Source organism: Takifugu rubripes, chromosome 11, assembly GCF_901000725.2.
Source record: "Takifugu rubripes chromosome 11, fTakRub1.2, whole genome shotgun sequence".
Lineage (NCBI taxonomy): Eukaryota > Metazoa > Chordata > Actinopteri > Tetraodontiformes > Tetraodontidae > Takifugu > Takifugu rubripes.
In genome coordinates, this window is record NC_042295.1 from 15,609,156 (window position 1) to 15,624,962 (window position 15,807).

The following is a 15,807-nucleotide window of genomic DNA, read 5'->3' on the forward strand; positions in this document are numbered from 1 at the left end:
CAGACGCCTCGGGGGGAGGGACGAAGGGCGAGCAGCTCTCCTCTCTCTGAGCATCATCTCGGCTGGTTGCGGGCCCAGGACGCACGCACCCACACGCACGTCCACACACAAATGTCAGCGCGCAGAGTTGGCTTCTGCCTCAGCGATAAGAAGCGCAGAAGGATGAATCTGGACGCGTTTGCAGGCCTCTGTGCGTAAGTTGAGCTGTTAAACGTGACGTTTGTGTCCAGGTTGGTTGGAAAAAGAGGAACTATTTAAATGTTCTGGCATCACGTGAGTGTGTTTAAGGACTTTACATCATGTCAGCACTTTCCCTGCAGGGGCTGCGGGGTCGAGGTGGTCGAGGTGAGTGTTTTATTTCACATTTATTCTGGAGTAGAATCACTATAAAAGAGTTGTGTGAGGCGAAACATTAAATTCCGCCCGGTTGTGTACTTCAAATGTTAAAATGTCACTTACGCACGCGCGCAGTGCGAGAAATCACGACTTCAAGGCTGAAATCAGCGCCGGACAGCTGAGGTTTGACAGCAGTAATGCCGTGTTGGTGCACACACAGACACGCGCACGTGTCATTTACAGATGCCTGGAACTTCAGTGGTCCGTGTCACGGCCACCTGCAGCTCCAAACCGACAATGGCTGCTTGACTTCTAACTGCTCAGACCTTTCAGAATGTCATGAAATGTCTGGACAGGAAGGACATTCGCAGCTAGCTGCGCTTTAGCCGCCACGGGACCAAGCCGACGCTAAAGAGCAGCACGACTGAAGACCTGCTGCTCTTTAGATCGATCTCACGCAGCCGCTGGAGCCTCAGGGGCCTTTCGACGCCATCGTCCACAAGCTGTCCGACGTCATCGTGGAGGCCGAGCGGGACAGCAGGTCGCAGCAGCTCCTCGCCAACTTCCAGGTGGGTGATGTTAGACAGAAACGTCTCCCCATGCGGCTGAGTTACAGGAGCGGCTTCCTTTCCTTACAGAGCTACATCTCAGCTCATCCCAGAACCGTTCTCCTGGACCCTCTGCCGGCCATGACGCAGCTGCTCGACCGCTTTGCGTCGTACCAGATCATGACCAAGCTGCACAATTCGCTGCGAGGTCAACCCCAGCCTCCTCCTGCCAGTTTACTCGCCGTTACCGCGGCCACGCTTGTAACGTGCATCTCCTGTTGCATCCATCAGACTGGCGCATCTGCAGCCCTCCGTACCTGGAGATCCACAGGGAGACAGACCTGTCATCTGTGCAGCAGGCTGTGATGAACCAAACATTAAGCTTTCCTCTCAGTTAGTTCTCCGCCTTAGCTTACTTAGCTTAGCTTAGCTTAGCTTACCGGCTACTCTAACCTGCATATTATGAGACTTCCTGGATAAATGTAGTCAGTAAATGACTAAATCTGCTTTGAGGGCCTCTCCCACGGGTGATACTTGATAATTACTCACATTCTGAGCCAGAAGAGCTCCTCTCATTTCCTTTCCTTTCTCGCTGACCCTAGTTTGTAAGACCAGAGTGGCGCACGGCTCCCTCTCCCACGAGGTGAGTCGGACTGTCCTGGGCTCTGCTTTGGGTCGACCTCTCCTTTATTGACCGCCTCCTCCGCCCGTGCAGATGTCCCTGATCTTCAGCGCCGGCAGCCTGGCGGACGTCCACCCTCCCTGCGTGCTGCAGAGCTTCATCAACCACGGGGCCGTGCTGCACAAAGTGTTCGTGGTGGGCGAGCGCCACTTCTGCGTGGAGAGGCCCTCGCTGAAGAACTTCCCCTCCGGACCCTGTGGTCAGTGTCGCCGTGTTTGGGCCTTTGCCCTCTGAACCCTGAGTCCGTCTCAGTGGAACGCGCTCTGTGTGCAGACAGGAAGACGATCTTCTTCAACAGCCACCAGGTGTCCAAGCCGGAGTCCAGCTCGGACCTCACAGCGGTAATTCCTGGTCTGGGCACCAGCAGAACCATGACGGCTGCTGAAGGCCTCACTTGATACGGTCTCCTCGTCTCTCCCCCAAGCTGGACGAGCAGATGCCCTACCTCCCCCCCCCCAGCTCGGAGGCCGTGGCGGCGCTGGTCAGAGAGCTGCGCTCGCAGCTCGGCATGGCGCTCTTCGGAGTGGACGTCATCATCAACATCCGCACGCACACCCTCACCGTCATCGACATCAACATCTTCCCAGGTAGTAGAGCCGCACGGCACCCGTGCCTCCGCGCGCCCGTCACCCGCCCCTCCTCTCTTCTTCGCCAGGCTACGAAGGCGTGCCCCAGTTTTTCTCCTCCCTGCTCGATCACATCAAGTCCGTGTTGAAGACGCAGGACTCCGCTGGGCCTCCAGAACCACCGCAGAGCGTCGCTCCGGCTGCTGCCGCGACCGGCGTTTGACACCCTTCAGAGGTGGCGTCCCTCAGCGTCCCAGAACCACAAACATGAGAACTAACAAGCTTTAATCCACCATTATTTATTGATTGACAGGTAGCAGACACGCAGGCACAAAAGAGAGCCAGTAATGGTACAAGTGGTGTTCCTGTTCAGCTGGACCCACCAGGTCCAGAACCCCTCCTCACAGACAGTTCCTTCACAATTTTTGCTGGTTTGAAAATACAGTTTGCATTTTCTATAGAAAAACGACATCACTTTTTAATCTATCGCACTTTAGAACAGACAGTAATGAGCTCGTCAACACTGATTGGGCTCATGTGTTATTACTGGGTATTTCAGTTTTTGTGACACAGTTATTGTAAATTGTGGCTTGTGTAGAAAAAAAAACAGAAGTTTCTTCCATGTATGATGCATTTTTAAGTACATTAATAATTAAAATGTTTGGATAATTATTGCATTCACATGTGCTTTATTCTGTTGTTATTGCAATATATAATTACACATACAGCCCTCTTGGGGGCGCTGCTGTTTACATTTCCTATGACTGTCTTACAAATATCTAATATTTACACGAGCCGTAGAACAGTGACGTAAGACTACTGATCACTTATCAATGTTACTGTTAAAAAAGGACAACAAAATGGCTTTAGGTTCTCCCGCCTCCCTCCTCTCGTCCTTGGCTTGTTAAGAGTGCAAAGCTGGTTGAGGGCCCGGGGTGACGCGCACAAACCTCTGCGGCGCTCGTGACCTTCTGCCGTAAAGGTCACCCCGGCCCGTCACCAACCGTCTGTTTTTAACAGTGCGTGAGCCGAATGAAATGCAACTCCTGTTTCTACGTCATCCTCAGAGAAATAAGGACTGAACTTCAGTAATGTGTAACAGTCAGAACAGCAGGAACAGCTCACACACGTTGTTATTGCACAACACACACACACGTATATGTGTGTGTGTATATAAAGAGACACACATGTTATCTACGAAGGGAATTTGATATTCCACCTGAAAAATAATCCAAGACTTGAGGAAATTGAAAGGAAGGAAGGGAAGCAGTGGCGACTAATAGGAGAAACACGTGTGAAGACAACACAAAAGGTCCCCTCTGTGTGTGTGTGTGTGTGTGTGTGTGTGTGTGTGTGTGTGTGTGTGTGTGTGTGTCTTATCCTCGGCGGAGCTCCCTCAACTCTGCAGCGACTTTGCGCAGCTCCGCTTCAATTTCGAGGAGTTCCTGTGGGAGAGAGGAAAATATCTGAGGGCAGGTAACACAGCTGGAACCCGACGTTAGCTTAAACGTGGACATTTATCACGCCCAAGGCTCAGATCCAGCTATTAGCAATGTTTTATAAAGATTAAAGGGAATTAGCATGCTAATCTGTTAGCTTCTGCATTTAGCTGAAGGAGCGACGATGTGTAAAAAAGACTTTTCCATCACTGATTATTAGTGCGGTTGTCATAGAAACTGCAACAGCCCCTTTTGGGGGCTGGATGTAGCAGGAAGGTAAATATTGACTTTGATCAGCCACTGTGGAGCTTCTTACCTCTCCCTCATCTTCCTCCACATCCTCTCCCTCCTCTTCCTCTCCCTCCTCTTCCTCTCCCTCCTCTTCCTCTCCCTCCTCTTCCTCTCCCTCCTCATCCTCCCTGGTGAATTCATCCTCCTCTTCCTTGCCCTCATCCCTGTAGCTCTCTCTCTGAAACTGCCGCGTGGCTTCATCACTCGCTTTCTCCATCACTCTCTTCTGCTGAGGCAGCTTCTCCTCCTCTGCCGTCTTCTCTTCCTCCGGTCTGGTGTCGTTCTCCTTCTTCTTCTCTCCGTCTTTAGCTGCGTAGCTCTTCTCCTCTGCCGTCCTTTCAGTCACGCCACCCTCGGTCCCATTGGCCTGTGTCTCCTCCTCCTCCTGCACTCGTTTCATCTTCCGAACCAGCTCCTCCAGCTCCTCCTGTTTCTCCTTTGCCTCCTGCTCCTGCTCCACCTTATTTTTGCCATCCTGCTCCTCCATTAGCTCCTTGAGCTCCTTCTCAACCTTCTCCTTTTCCACCATCAGCTCCACCTCGTTCTTCCTCCTCTCCTCTGTCCTCTGCCTCTCCGGATCTTCCTCCACCTCTTCCCCTCTCTCGCTGTCCTCCTTTGCTTTGCTCTGTTCTGCCTCTCCATTTTCCTCTTCTGTTCCCTTCTGCTTCTCCCACTCTCTCACGGACTCGTAGCGTTTCTTCTTGAGTTCTCTCAGCAGTTCCTTCAGTTCCTCCTGGTTCTGCTCCTCTTTCCCTTTCTTGGTGATCTCCTCAGCCAGCAGCTCCTCCAGCTGCTTGGCCTGCTCCTCTTCCTTGTCCCGGCTGTTTTCTTCGATCCGCGGCTCTTCCATCATCTTCTTCTTGGTGTCGTCTTCTTCCATATTTTCCTCCGCTTCTTCTGAGAGGTTGGATTCATCTTGCTCCTCCTTCACCTCCTCATCCCTCTGCTCAAAGCTGCTCGCGTCGTCCTCCAGGTGGTGCTCATATCGCATCCTCTCATCCTCCAGCTCCCTCTCTTGTTCTACAACAGTCAGAAAGATGCAAATAGTAGAAGCAACGAGGAAAATGCTGCTCATAATTAGTGATATATTTAAATTATGATGCATGATTTCTGCCGGCTTGTCTGTACCATCAGCAGCCAGCTTCTGCAGCTCTCTGAGGAGGCCCTGATGTCTCTGCATTCCATTAAGCTCATCTGCAGGAGATGTAAACAAACATTAGAGAACGTGGACGGCGAGCACCTGACCCCGAGGTTGTTCAGAAATACGTGGCAAAAAATTACCTGTTGGTGTCAGGCCACACCCACCTGGTGACCTGTCCTCACCCAGCGTTTCCTGAATAACACATTCGACCTGGAGAGGAGGACCACAGCAGTCAGACAGACAGGCCCAGTAGTCAGACAGACAGGCCCAGCAGTCAGACAGACAGGCGCAGCGGTCAGACAAGTCAGACAGACAGGCACAGCAGTCAGACAGACAGGCACAGCGGTCAGACAGACAGGCCCAGCGGTCAGACAGACAGGCGCAGCGGTCAGACAGACAGGCACAGCAGTCAGACAGACAGGCCCAGCGGTCAGACAGACAGGCGCAGCAGTCAGACAGACAGGCACAGCAGTCAGACAGACAGGCGCAGCGGTCAGACAGACAGGCGCAGCGGTCAGACAGACAGGCGCAGCGGTCAGACAGACAGGCACAGCGGTCAGACAGACAGGCACAGCGGTCAGACAGACAGGCACAGACACGTCAGTAGTGTGAGGAGTAAAGAGATCAGCTGACCTGCTCATCGTGGGGGGGCGAGCTGGCTGGTCTGCTCCCCACTGAAATGACAGAACAATAAACACAAACAGCCAAACGGGGGAGATTCGCCGTGGTGTCACAGCAAAGAGGCTTAAGCTCGTCGGCCCACCAGAACCACCAGAACCACCAGAACCACCAGAACCTGCCAGCCATCCCCGGCTGGCTGCTGATCACGTCAGGCAGCAGCAGCTCACAGGGACCTAAAGGCACCTTAATCACCAGCAGGGCACCTTCCTTTAGGGGCTAGATGGGGGCAAACGGGGGTAAACAACACAACAATCGTATGGAGGCTGGGACCAGTGTCAGCGACCGAACACCCCCCCCCCCCCCCACACACACACACACACTCACAGCTCTTATTACACCTTAACAAACCAAAGATCAAGGTAAGAGTCCCAATCAGATTAAAGGATCTGCTGATGCCTGATTACAGGTGAGTCTGCAACACGCTTGTGTGTCACGCGGCCTTCAAACTACCGCAAATATCTTGTTGTTGGTCACAGAACTTTAATGATCCATCATCAGATTTAGCTGAACACATTTTCGGGAACTTTCTTGTTATGTTCTGAGACGCGTCACAAGTTAAACAGCTGCCAATGTGACGGTATTTTTGACGTTATCGTGACTATTTTTTCCACATTTTCAGCCTTTTTCTTCACAACACTTTTGATGTCGTCACATTAACGTTGCGGTTCCTCTGCGTCAGGAGCAGTAAATTACCTCTATTTAGGTTAACGCCCACGCGCGTTTATATTTGCCCCGTTCCCGCATGCATGTGCCTGTGGGATTATCTCACTCTCTCCCGCCACCCCGCGCGTTTCTGGAGACGCGTTTTAACCGCAGCTGGCGCGGGCGGCACGTGCGCGCTGGTCCCCGCACCTGTGCGGCGTGATTTTGGGGACCCGCAGGTGCTCAGTGAACGTGGAGAAACGGGAGATGTTTGCAGATCAGCGCCATGTCCGCAGATAAACGCAGGTGAGCGCGGAGCAAACGGCGTCAGGAGCTCTGCGCGCGGGGAGCCCACGAGCCTCCGATGCTTCCCCGGAGTCGCACCTTCAGGAGAAAAACCCAGCGGGTTTTTGTTCCGTCATTTCGCACTCGCTCGACAGCGCGACCGCTAACGGCTTGTGGCGCGCACGCAAGCGCGCGTGTGATGCTTACCTCCGACAGCGGCCCAGAGAAGCACCGCGGTTCTAAGAAATCCCATAGGACCCTGGAAGGAAGGCTCCAGCAGAAGATAACCTTGGAAATGACGGGAAGGAGGTTGTGCGCACACACGCTGAGCGAGGTGGAGCCGAGTGCTGCCTCTGTGTGTGTGTGTGTGTGTGTGTGTGTGTGTGTGTGCGCGCGTCAGGTGACCGAGACCAAATCGACGCCTAAAGCCTGTTAGGGCGCCAGAGATGCCAGACGGAAACAGATTGTTCTGCCCATTTTATTCCTCCATCTTTCATTATGAAGCAAATATAAAACTCCCCTTGAAAATAAAAAAATACCATAATTATTAGATTAAAATCGGTTGCAGTTTTCTTCCATCTTATCTTGTGTTAATTATCTTTAAAAGATTGCGCAATCATGCATAATTATCAGTACACCAATCAAATTAATTGATTTAGTTTATTCCAGAGCACAGTTTCCATTAATGAGGTCAAATAAACTCATTTAGCATCGGCTTGATTGACATTGTAAACTGGGAAGCAGCTCATCTGCTTTTAGGAGCAGGTCGGGGGGGTCGACTGTGCTGGTTGGGTCCGATGTATTTCAGTGGAGTTTGTTCTGATTTATCAATGATTTCTAATCCCAGATAAGGCTGCAGTGCTGCAGGGACACGCACTGTCCCATCCTGGAACATAAAATAAGGATTATAAGGCACAAAAATCTTTAAAACAAAGTGAACAAATGTGCTTTAACTGTTTATTAACGGAGATTTCTCGTTTGTTCAGGATAAAGCTGGGGCTCGTTACTGCCCCCTAGCGGCTCGGATGGACAGTCTTTGACAAGAGGAACTCAAATAAAAGCAATAATGGCATTTGGTTCTTGGTAATATGCACTTTAGTTCTAAAATAGTAGATTAGAGTCTTAAATGACAGCTGCTCTTTGTTGTATCCCAGGTTAGATTGAACCGAGCTGTTGTTCCTCAAATATAAGCTTTGACCAAAGTACAAAAGAAAGAATTAAACAGACAAAGGCCTTGCTAATAAAGTGATTTACCCTTAATGCAACTAAAGAATTTTAATTCAGCCGCACAATTAATCGGTCCTGAAACCCTCGAAACAGTCTCAACACACTTTCACCCTGAGGCGACTCGAGGATATTTACATTTGGGGGGGAAAATTGTGTCGTCGTGCATCTTACTTTGGTCTGGTGAGTCTCCAGGATAGCTATAATCATTCTGGGGATGGCGCATGCCGTCGCGTTTACCTGCACAGAACACAAGCACACGCCCGTGGTAACGAGAGGCCCGAACGATCCTCGACTCATTAGACGCGGTCTTACCGTGTGGGCGTACTGCAGGCTCCCGTCCTCCCGCTCATACACGATGTTGAGACGTCTGCTTTGGTAGTCTGTGCAGTTGGACGCGCTGGAAATCTGGAGAGAGAGGGAGCGCAACAGAGACAGCGTGAGCGGCGTCTGTGCACGGCCTCGTCACTGCCTCTCATTTACAGACCAACTGGAAGGCCGACCTCTCCATAGCTGTTCCTCCCAGGCATCCAGGCTTCAATATCAAACTTCCTGTAGGCAGGAGCACCCAGCTCTTGTGTGGGCATGTCCAGGACCCTGAGCACAAACATTCGGACCTGCTCTAGTCTCAGGACTCCTACCCTTTGTGGTGCAACTGTCAGTAATTGCCCCCTCTGTTGTGCACTGACCTGTAGTGGAGTTCTAGAGCCGAGAACAGTTCCTTCTGCAAAGAGACAAACTGGTCCAACAGCTGAGCGCTCTCTCCTCCCGTCTCATCGGCCGTCACTCCGAACATCTCCACCTGGGGAAACGCCAGTTCACCAGGGGGGCAGAAGCTTTTCCTGGTTTTATCAGTTAGTTTGATCACCTTGTTAAAGTGATGGACTCTGTAAAGGCCCCAGGTCTCTCTGCCCGTGTCCGTCTCTGCCCTGTAGCAGGTGCTGCTGCAGGTCGTCCTGGGGGGTGGAGAGACACCACAACATGAAGTATCCAACACAAGTGGCTTAAAACATCTGCAGACTGTCACACCTGACTGGCAAGTCCTTCCAGTTCACTGCATGATCCATGAAAAATCCTGAGGGGAAAAAGGTCACCACTGATTTGCTGTTTCAGTGCAAGATTGAGACAAAAAGTGACTATTTAAATGTGTCCGTTTCAATTAAAATGGTACAAAGAATCACCAGCGAACCTGCCAGGCCGACCTCTCCAGTCCCAGCCAGGTTTAAGTCTGGGAAAAGGGCAGGATCCAGTGAGTAGACCTGAGAGAGATGGGCATTGGGTCGCATCCCACAACCCTCCTGGAGGTGGAAACCAGGACGAGAACAAATGTCATGAGGGGAAACAGATATTCAACGTGTTCTCTGGTCATTTAACATTTGGAACCGGTGTAAAGATCATCATGCAGCTTACAAACACGGCCCCCTTCAGCATGTCGGGCACAACCACGGGAACGAAGCCCTGCGAGAGACAAAAACCCACGAAGGTGTTTCCCCTCTGAACACCCAGCAAGAATCAGCATTCTTTTAAGTGTTGTTTTACCCTTCGCTGTAGTTTGTCAAGGGCAAAGTTCTGAAGAGCAGTCTGAAGAAGGGCTCCTGCTCCCCTCAGGTAGTAGGACCTGTGGCCCGAGACATGAGCTAGACGTCTTCGGGGGGGGGGGGGGCAGATATGCAGTGGTTACCATCCACAAGTTATGCAAAATCACATTGTGTCCTCCATCATTTACACTACGGAACAGAAAATCTCTCTGGGCTTTCGGAGGAGTTTCAGATGCACAAAATGTACAAGAAATGGAACCAGAATGTGTCCACGATTCCTTTAAAAACCCACAACTGAAGGGGCAAAAACCCACAACTGAAGGGGCAAAAACCCACAACTGAAGGGGCAAAAACCCACAACTGAAGGGGCACAGGACTGAATCCTCCAAGTACAAGTGCCTCAGAAATGAACTTTGTGTGTGTGAACCTTGTTGGACCCCCCCCCCCCCCGTGTACACAGAGAGGTTTATGTGCTGCTAACGAGCTTAATCCACACGTGAACTCCTTTGGCCAAAAAAAGAGGCCTGCAGTCCTGCTGACCTCTGTCTGAGGAGACCCAGCTCCTCCCCCAGCTCCACGTGGCCCTTGGGCTTGAAGTCAAACTCTAAAGACACAGATTAGATTAACAGATTTACAGGCTTGAAAGCAAACGTGGTTCAATCACTTCAAACCACAGACCAGCGCCATCACCTGGTCTCTGTCCAACCAGTTCAACCAGTCTTGCTTGGCTCTCATCACCAACAGGCTGGAAAAGAGGACCGAGGGACATCAGGTTAGAGGAACGTCGCAGCCACGGTCCCGCGGCTACAGGGCGTGCACGTGTGTTCTCACAACATCAGGGTGTGTGGCGTTGGGCAGTCTCAGCGCTCGCCCGTAGTGCTCCCGATCCAGCGCCGTCTCTTTAGGGTACAGCTGATTCAACCGGCCCCGGATCTCCCGACCTCTCAGCAGAGCCTGGCTGTACTCAGGAAGCTGCATGAACAGGAGCAAAGACATAACAAATCTGATGCACGCCCCCCCCCCAGGCGCCTTAATCACAGACGTAAACTTACTCTGGCAAGTGACGACTTCTCGTTGTTGGTCTGTGAGGAGAGACAGAGGTCAGCCTGGTTCTTTCAGCAGAAACCTGACTACATTAACTCAAGTGTGCACTGACCACGAGAGCTTTCACTGTCTGGCTGATTTGTTTCTTCTGCTCTTCCAAGCTGGAAATCTCTGCTCTTACTGCTTGGAGCTCCTGCCACACACACACCTGTGTAGTAGACACACACGTGTTTATGGAGAGCACATAAACAGCAGCATAGGAAACGTCTGAGCGGCCATAAGAAGGATACCGATGACCCCAGGGTCACTGAACTGGCCAGGAGAACCCACCACACAACATTCTATGTTATTCCTTCAACATTCTACAAAATTACAAAGCAAATAATTGTGGGTGGTTCAACATGGCAGCTCTCCAGAAGATGCTGGAGATCGAGATGACCAATTCCTGGAAATATCAGGTAAAGACCAACAGAAAAGTCCTTGTTTATGAGACTGAAGCTTAAAACACAGAAAACACAGGTGACATGTTGGCCAGGTTTGCAATGATGTGCACGCACCATCTTCCGGACATCGTCCCCTCTCAGGTCACCTTTCCTCCTCTCCACATCTGCTATCACTTTGTCAGTCTCCTCACACACAGCTCTCATGTCCAAATCGGGCTTGTCGCTGTAACCTTCACAGGCGTGTTCGTACAAGCTGCTCCGGACACCGTGAGAACATCGGTGCGGGGTGAAGAGGCCTGTCCTCGGCCTTAAGCACAGCCTAAGTGACGGGTTTAACAGCCACCGTGTAGTGTCACGAACCACCATGCTCATGCACGTCGCCATGTTGGTCTTTTGGTCTGTGTTGCATTCACGTAATAGAGGAATTCTCGGAACTCATGTCTACAGATCGATATATCACGGTGTCTGCCCATCTAAAACATCACGTTTTTAAGGTGTAAAGATCAAACATTAGCGTGATGTTCATATACGCTCACGCAAATTCAGGGAGCCCCTTTTGGATTGTACTTGAGAAGCATGTGAAAACGTGTCCTGAACACCTGAATGCAACACGAATGCGGAAATGAAAGTCCTGCGTAAAGATTGACAAATCATTTTTAAAGCATACATTTAAAATAATATATATATACACACAGGAACGTATTATCACAGAAATTGCGGTATAATACTAAACAGGTCGGCGTATATATTTTCTGATGAAATCTACGGCGGAGAGGCAAAGTGCAGCCAATCAGGTGGACGGAAGTTTCGGGCTGCGGTAATCCGGTCCAGAAATGACAAGTGCGGCCGACTCAACGTGAATCTTCCTTGTTTTCGTGACCCGGAATCCTGTGAAAATAAATATGTCGCTGCTTTTCCACCGACCTTGAAGCGTGAGCACGTTTCCATTGTGTAGAGATATTTGTTTTAAAGGGAGCTTCGGTATAGCGAGAGAAGTGGTAAATGTGTAAGCTAGTTTGGTTCCACGGTCGGTTCGGCGGTCATGTGTCCGGGACTGGGTGCGCGGCGGTGGGCAGACTGATGCGGCTTCTCCGTAGACCGGGACGGGAAATCCAGCGGAGCCCCGAGGACCGACACATCCCAGATGAGAGCAGGGGATGCCTCCCGGAGACCCCGGCACTGAAGAACCGTGTGGGCCAGCGTTTACCTGCCGTGAGCAGCCGTGAGGGTTCCTCCTGATAGTGAGACCCAAGCAGCCTTCACAGTGGAAACGAGGAGAAGAGCAAAGGTAACCACACGAGCAGCCTTCACCCCCCCATGGAGAGGAAGGCGAGTCCAGCACACACGGTCGGAGTGGATCCACGGTGGTTTCTGAAGCTTAATGAGAAAGGACGTTTCCCATTATCTCGCTTTAATTAAGCTCCCTCCATTAATGTGCTCGAACACACGAACTTTGGCCCAGAAGCTGGACTGAAGCCTTCTAGTTGAGCTGTGGTGTGTTTCCCTCCAGATGAATGCTGTGCGTGGGGGCACGGTGACCTGGCACCCCCAGCCGTGGCAGGACGGAGACTGGGGGGGCGAAGAACCGCTGTCGGACAGCGACTCGGAGGAGGAAGACTTCCCCGACGACAGCACCACACCCCTGGGGAACTACGTTCTGCACGGTGAGGCAGCAGCGAGGGGCCGTGGTCCCGCCGCCCCCCCCCTCGTGTAGCGGTCTCACGTGTCGGTTCTGTCCTGTCCTGTAGGGCTGAAGCAGCTCCTGGACGCTCAGCAGCTGTGTGACGTCACGCTTCTTGTTGAGGGCAAGAAATTCATGTGCCACAGGTAAAAAGGAAAAGAGCTTCGCCCGTTAACGTGCGCGCAGTTCTCTTGGATTGACTTGGAATTCTTCTGCTCTCCGACCCCCCCCCCCCACCCCCGACCCAGAGTCCTCTTGGCAGCGGCGAGTCCGTACTTCCGGGCCATGTTCACCAGCCCGCTGGTGGAGTCCCGGCTCAACGAGATCCGTCTGGAGGAAGTGAGGCCCACCGTCATGGACGCCGTCATCCAGTTCGTGTACACCGGCGAGGCGGGGCTCTCGCTGGACACGGCCGAGGACATTTTTGTGGCCGCCAACCGCCTTCAGGTCATGCCTCTTCAGGAATTATGCTCCAGGTGAGGAGGTTTGAAGGTCGCCCAGGCAGCTGCTCCATGTCCTCTATTTGGTAAAATCCTTCCCCACCGGTTCTCTGCTCCTCCTCAGGTTCCTGTTCGAGCACATCTCTGTGGACAACTGTCTGGGGATGTACTCCCTGGCCCGCTCGCACCACGACCAGCTGCTGCTGCGCGCCTCCCTGCGCCTGGTGGCCCAGCACTTTCCCCGGGTGTCCCGGCAGAAGGACTTCCTCCTGCTGGACCACGGCACCTTAGGTAGCATCCTGGCCTCTGACCGCTTAGGGGTCGACTCCGAGGCGGAGGTTTATGACGCGGCCCGGCGGTGGGCGGAGCACCAGCCTCTGGAGCGCTACGTCCACATGCCGGCGCTGCTCCACCACCTCCGCCCAGGACTACTTTCTCACAAGGAGAGCCAAAGGCTGAGCCAGGAGCTGGGACCGGCCGGCGACGGCCTCGGTGGGCCGCTGAGGCCGCGGGAGGGCATGTTTGAGAAGAAGATCGTCTGTGTGGACCTGACGCCTCGGGAAGACGACAATTTAACCGACAGAGACTCCCGGGTCGACTGCTTCGACCCCCAGACGGGGAAGTGGGAGAAGCTGGCGGCGCTGAGCTCGCTGATTAGTCCCGGCTGCACAGCGGTGGGGGACCGGCTCTTCGTAGCCGGGGGGATCCTGCGCACGGGCTCGGTGTCCTCGGCCGTGCACGAGTACGACGCGGTGTTGAACCGGTGGATAGAGCGGCCTGCCATGGCCCACCCCCGGGCCATGCTGGGCCTCCTGGGCTGTGGGGAGTCGCTCTACGCCCTGGGTGGCTGCAACCGCTTGGCTGTGCTGGACTCCAGCGAGGTTCTGGAGCTGAGGACGCTCCGGTGGGGTCCAGGCCCCCGGCTCCCGCTCCCCCTGCGGGCCTTTGCCTGCGCCGTTCTACGTGGACGGCTTTACCTCCTGGGGGGAACCACCCTTGAACAGAACCGGGCCGTGCTGCATTCAGGTGTCCTTATTTATCACACCCTCACCGGCTGCTGGACGCGCGTGGCCTTAGACTCCGGCGCCACTTGCCTCGCCGGGGGGGTCGCGGTCCGCGGGGGGGTTTGTGCCATCGGGGGGTACCTGAGAGACTCCACCAAGTTCCTGGATGGAAACTACATCAATCTGGAAACTTTGGATGCAACGGGACGCGTGCTGTTCTTCAGAGAGGGCAGGGGGTCCGGAGGGGAGCAGGAGGTGAGCGGAGGGGCGAGGACGGTCGGTGCCAAGGTGGCGGGCGGGGGAAGCGACCGAGCGCCCAGCCCCGTCGTGTTCCCCGGGCTTCCTCGGAGGATTGCCGCTGGAGGCGTGGCCAGGTGGAAACGCAGGATCTACGTGCTGGGAGGGGAGAACAGCTTGCGGTTCTACGACAGCGTGTACTGCTGGAAGCCCGGCTGGCGCAGCTGGGTCCAGAGGCGGGAGAAGCTCCCCGGGGCCACCGGAGGCGTGAGCCAGTTCGGGTGCACCACGTTAAAGTTCCCCAAGAAACACATCCGCTCCAGACTCAGGCTGGCCCTGGAAAACTGCAAGAAGGCTTCAGACAGTTAGCCAGGGGGCGTGACCATGGCGCCAGGGGCGTGGCCATGGCGCCAGTGGGCGTGGTCACAGCGCCAGTGGGCGTGGCGACGGTGCCAGCGGGCGTGGTCACGACGGCGCCAGCGGTGACGTCCAGCTGACGGGGCAATAAGCTCCAGGATTCGCGGCTCATGTAGGCGAAGTCGTGGGGTCATTTTATCGTGGTCTTGGACGCAGAAACTTGAATGTAACACGTTCTCGGGCCGCTACTTAGCGTGTGAATTTCTCTGCCGCTGCTGTGACTTTTCTTTTAACAGTATTTCGTTTGGACTAATTTAAGTTGACTTTTTTCTCGAAGCTCGACTCTCATAGAACCTCGGCTGTTGTCTGAATGCCGTCGCCACGGCAGCTGAGGCCTGTCTGAGCAGAAACATCCGTATCATATGATAGCCATATTTTACACAAGCAGAACATTGCGTAATGTGTTTTGAACACATTTATAGGTCTTTTTGGCCATCCATCCACTCTAAATGGAGGCGGTGTGATTAGCATGGATGTTTAATGTGGCGTTTGTGGAGCTCAGAAACATTATTCAGATTTGGAAGGTTTAATGTCGACAGCCTCGGCCTGGACCTGTGCTCCGTGCACAAACCGGGCTTTACTGATCACAACATGTCTGATTTATTGCGGTATTTTTAAATGTGTTTGTTTGAACGTAGAAACTTGAGGCTGCCTCCTCAGGACGTCCTGCACTGCTGGGGGCTCCTCAGTAGAACTGACTACAAACTCTTTGGTTTCTCTTGTGTTGAAGCCATATTTGCTGTTTCCTTCTTTCCTCGCTCGTGTTAATGACGCCCAGAATCCTCTGCAGATTGACATCAGGTTGTCGTTCGATTATAAAGCTGCTGTTGGATGTGGTCGGGGGGGGGGTCTGCGCTCATATGATGCCGTACAAATTCAACCAGAAATGCACATTTTTACAGCCTCGTCTGAGTTTGCACTTCCTGCTGTCGCACCACTTGATTGTCCTTGTGTGCTCACAGCTGATGTTTTCTGAAGGTCGACTGTGTCGTCTCACATGTTCAGCACGAGTTCTGCACACACACACACACACACACACACCTGTGTGAGGAGGCCCTCCTCTGCACCATGTGAAGAATATTGTGTTGAAAAGTCAAATGAAGCCTTATTAAAGAAGGGTTGGATTACATCTGCTTTGCTGTCTTTATTTATGGCATTTGACCTTGAC

The 15,807-nt window shown here is 53.0% G+C and overlaps 4 protein-coding genes across 4 annotated transcripts; 2 read left to right on the top strand and 2 right to left on the bottom strand.

Annotated features, from left to right (window-relative positions):
* Positions 1–6: 6 nt before the first annotated feature.
* LOC101072928 (inositol-tetrakisphosphate 1-kinase-like) lies at positions 7–2,586 on the top strand. Its single transcript, XM_029843643.1, has 11 exons — positions 7–194; positions 321–345; positions 783–905; positions 975–1,092; positions 1,176–1,277; positions 1,487–1,527; positions 1,600–1,765; positions 1,840–1,907; positions 1,991–2,153; positions 2,222–2,367; positions 2,446–2,586. The coding sequence occupies exons 1-10, from the start codon at positions 112–114 to the stop codon at positions 2,353–2,355; spliced, it is 1,023 nt and encodes a 340-aa protein (XP_029699503.1). The 5' UTR covers positions 7–111; the 3' UTR covers positions 2,356–2,367; positions 2,446–2,586.
* On the bottom strand, positions 2,416–7,079 carry LOC115251417 (vicilin-like seed storage protein At2g18540). Its single transcript, XM_029843642.1, has 6 exons — positions 6,819–7,079; positions 5,637–5,677; positions 5,144–5,213; positions 4,991–5,056; positions 3,888–4,882; positions 2,416–3,577 (listed from the first exon to the last, which is right to left on the bottom strand). Exons 1-6 carry the CDS (start codon positions 6,862–6,864, stop codon positions 3,509–3,511), a joined length of 1,287 nt encoding a protein of 428 aa, XP_029699502.1. The 5' UTR covers positions 6,865–7,079; the 3' UTR covers positions 2,416–3,508.
* Positions 7,080–7,252: 173 nt separating this feature from the next.
* On the bottom strand, positions 7,253–11,473 carry sars2 (seryl-tRNA synthetase 2, mitochondrial). The gene is made up of 16 exons (XM_011608747.2): positions 10,975–11,473; positions 10,530–10,625; positions 10,426–10,455; positions 10,205–10,345; positions 10,064–10,118; positions 9,914–9,977; positions 9,375–9,480; positions 9,246–9,293; positions 9,025–9,133; positions 8,865–8,910; positions 8,704–8,791; positions 8,525–8,637; positions 8,339–8,432; positions 8,151–8,243; positions 8,010–8,075; positions 7,253–7,497 (listed from the first exon to the last, which is right to left on the bottom strand). The coding sequence occupies exons 1-16, from the start codon at positions 11,242–11,244 to the stop codon at positions 7,357–7,359; spliced, it is 1,560 nt and encodes a 519-aa protein (XP_011607049.2). The 5' UTR covers positions 11,245–11,473; the 3' UTR covers positions 7,253–7,356.
* A 172-nt stretch (positions 11,474–11,645) lies between these two features.
* Positions 11,646–15,766, top strand: LOC101072477 (kelch-like protein 12). The gene is made up of 5 exons (XM_003968760.3): positions 11,646–12,148; positions 12,371–12,524; positions 12,609–12,687; positions 12,790–13,017; positions 13,106–15,766. Exons 2-5 carry the CDS (start codon positions 12,371–12,373, stop codon positions 14,589–14,591), a joined length of 1,947 nt encoding a protein of 648 aa, XP_003968809.2. The 5' UTR covers positions 11,646–12,148; the 3' UTR covers positions 14,592–15,766.
* Positions 15,767–15,807: the final 41 nt, after the last annotated feature.